The 2873-nt window shown below is 37.8% G+C and overlaps 1 protein-coding gene and 1 pseudogene across 1 annotated transcript in view; one reads left to right on the top strand and one right to left on the bottom strand.

The window, feature by feature from the left end:
• The window catches only part of LOC102767933 (protein unc-13 homolog C-like), a 175548-nt gene extending 174185 nt beyond the window's left edge, over positions 1 to 1363 (top strand). Inside the window, exon 10 of the mRNA XM_006776608.1 lies at positions 1226 to 1363. Coding sequence (XP_006776671.1) covers positions 1226 to 1363 — 138 coding nt within the window. The remainder of the gene's footprint in view (positions 1 to 1225) is intronic.
• A 461-nt stretch (positions 1364 to 1824) lies between these two features.
• Positions 1825 to 2543, bottom strand: LOC102767654 (annotated as a pseudogene).
• Positions 2544 to 2873: the final 330 nt, after the last annotated feature.

Below are 2873 nucleotides of genomic sequence, written 5' to 3'. Positions count from 1 at the left end.
CCAGGTACATGCCCTTGACCGGAATTGAACCTGGGACCTTTCAGTCTGCAGGCTGACGCTCTATCCACTGAGCCAAACCGGTTTCGGCTGTTTTGTTTTTTAGATTCCACATATAAATGCAATCATAGTGTTTGTCTTTCTCTGTTTGACTTATTTCACTTAGCGTAATACTCTCTAGGTCCATTCATGCAAATGGAGATTTTATTATTTTTAGGATGGGCTAATATTCCACTGTATATTTATACCACATTTTCTTTATCCATTCATCTATCAATGGACAGTTAGATTACTTCCATATCTTGGATATTGTAAATAATGCTGTCATGAACATAGGGATGCATATATCTTTTCAAATTAGTGTTTTGGCTTTCTTCAGATAAATACCCAGAAGTGGAATTGTTGGGTCATATGGTAGTTCTGATTTTAATTTTTAAGAAACCTCCATACTACTTTTCATAATGGCTGTACAAATTTATTATCCCACCAACAGTACGCAAGGATTTCCTTCCCTCGACATCATCACCAACACTTATTTGTTGTCTATTTGATGATAGCCATTCATTCTGACAGGTGTGAAGTGATAGCTCATTGTGGTTTTGATTTCTATTTCCCTGATGATTAGATGATTTGAGTATCTTTTCATTTTCTATTGACCATCTATATGTCTTCTTTGGAGAAATGTCTATTCAGGTTCTCTGCCCATTTTTAAATCAAATTGTTTTGGGGTGTTTTTGTTGTTGTTGTTGTTGTTTAGTGTTAAGTTGTATTAGTTGCTTATATATGTTGGATATTAGATGCATCATCGGCAAATATCTTTACCCATTCAGTAGGTTATCTTTTGGTTTTGTTAATGATTTTCCTTGCTGTGTAAAATTTTTTAGTTTGTTTTAGTCCAATTTGTACATATTTTTTTCATTTTTTAGCCTTGCTCAAGGAGACATATCCAAAAATATATTGCTAAGAGAAATTTGACAATCTAATAGTTTTACTATCAATGTAAATATGATGTCTTCATTTATTATTCATTGATGATTATTAGTTGAAATTAATTTTTATAGAAAATACCAATTTTATGTCGATGTTAACATTATAGTTATATGTATAATCATGTTTATAAGAATTGTATTTATTCTCTCATTCTCCTGGCATTTCTTTTCATGTCAGACATTTTCAGTTGTCAAAAGCAAGCAAAGTGGAACTGAAAATTATATTTATGTCGATTTAGGTATCTGTTTTACCATTTGTGTTGCAATTGAGTGTTTTAGAAAATATTATGTTGATTATTTCTAATAATTTGGATAAGTTTCAGAATACTGACATTCTTCTGTCAGGTGCAAAGTATAACTTGAAGAGCAGCTTTTGACAATATTTTCCATATAATACTCTTGTATTTGAAGTATAACTTGAGTCCTAACCTATTGTTGGCCAATGAGTAACTCAACAACAGTTTATGAATAACAAACCATATCTTTGAATTTAAACTGGGTGCCTATTGAATCAATATTTTCTTGCTTTTCAAAACCTTGCTTCAGGGGACCAGAAAACCAAACAATCAACAACAACACTCAAATAGACATGGCAAGCTTATCTCAGGAGAATTTGCTCTTAATTTTTAAAAACACAAAATTGGGGAATTCAGCTTTAAAAAAGAAACATGTGTCTTATCTGTGTGGTAAAGATACTTACAAGTTTGGGAAAGAAAAGAACTGCTTAGTTCTTCTGGATTTTTCTAGACACCATTTGATCAGGAAAATAAATCAAATTACAGTGTTATTGTTTTGTTTTTTTGTTTTGGGTTTTATTTTATTTTATTTTATTTTTTTGTGAGGAAGACAATTTAATGTTTCATCCGGATCCAGAGATGCATCAAATAAAACGACAGCTTCAATCTGCAAACAAGTGTTCCCAATGATGGTATCCAAGAAGAAATGATTGGTGATGGACAATTAGAAATGCTTTCCCAAACGTGGATGGTTCTTTAAAAAGTTTCAGGTCACAACCCTGGCAGAAAACACTGACGCCCAACACACTGATTCTCGGTCCAGGAAACGTGGGTCTTCCGGGTTCCATGTGGCTGAGGTGCCCCTATAATCATGTTTCGTGCTGTAACTAAGAGAGTCCTTTGGACCCGACAGGGAGCAGGTGGGGACGGTACACCATCAGTCCTAGTGGACGGCAGTGTAAAGGTTATCCAGATGACCATGAACAAAGCAAAAGATGTCAGAAGTCCTTCTTTCGTGAGCTCCCATGTGCCACCATATTCTTCATCTATCTGTAGGTAGTTGCTGACGTAGAGGTACAGGACTCCTGCATTGATCAGGCAGAACCCTGCTATTCCCAAGAAACCCCAATGGTAACACTCCCCAGATGACACCTAGAGCCACAGCGAGAATCTGCGGGAACCGGTAGATCACCTCTAAAAACTCACCCTTGTCCTCCCAGGCCGCGTCGCTTCGCAGCACCTTGCTCCACACAGAGGCTTTGAGGGCCGCGTTGGCCAGGTGCGGCTAAGGGGGCTCCTCCTTCTGCCTCCAGCCGCTCATCCTATTGTCGAGCCCCCGGACCGGATCTGGGGTGCGGGCCAGCCAAAAGGAGGTGGGGCCTGGAGTCGCGGGTCACAGTGTTCAGGAAAGCAGTGGAGGCTCCACAGTCTGACTCAGGGGCCCGCTGCAGCTGCCCGTTTTGGCCAGGCCTGTTTTGTTTGTTTGTTTGTTTTTTAATATTTAACATCCTCTTATGTTTAGCCAAATCCCCAGGTAACTTCATAACCTTCCTCTTACATTAGAGCTTGCTTGGTTTCTTTAGGCACACCCCCATATTTTTAAAGATGAATTTGGAACATAAATCAATAAGAAGAAAGTGTGTATTAACTC

Source organism: Myotis davidii, unplaced genomic scaffold (assembly GCF_000327345.1).
Source record: "Myotis davidii unplaced genomic scaffold, ASM32734v1 scaffold929, whole genome shotgun sequence".
Taxonomy (NCBI): Eukaryota; Metazoa; Chordata; class Mammalia; order Chiroptera; family Vespertilionidae; genus Myotis; species Myotis davidii.
The sequence above is the reverse complement of the archived record's forward strand: the minus strand, read 5'-3'. Positions and strand labels throughout refer to the sequence as shown.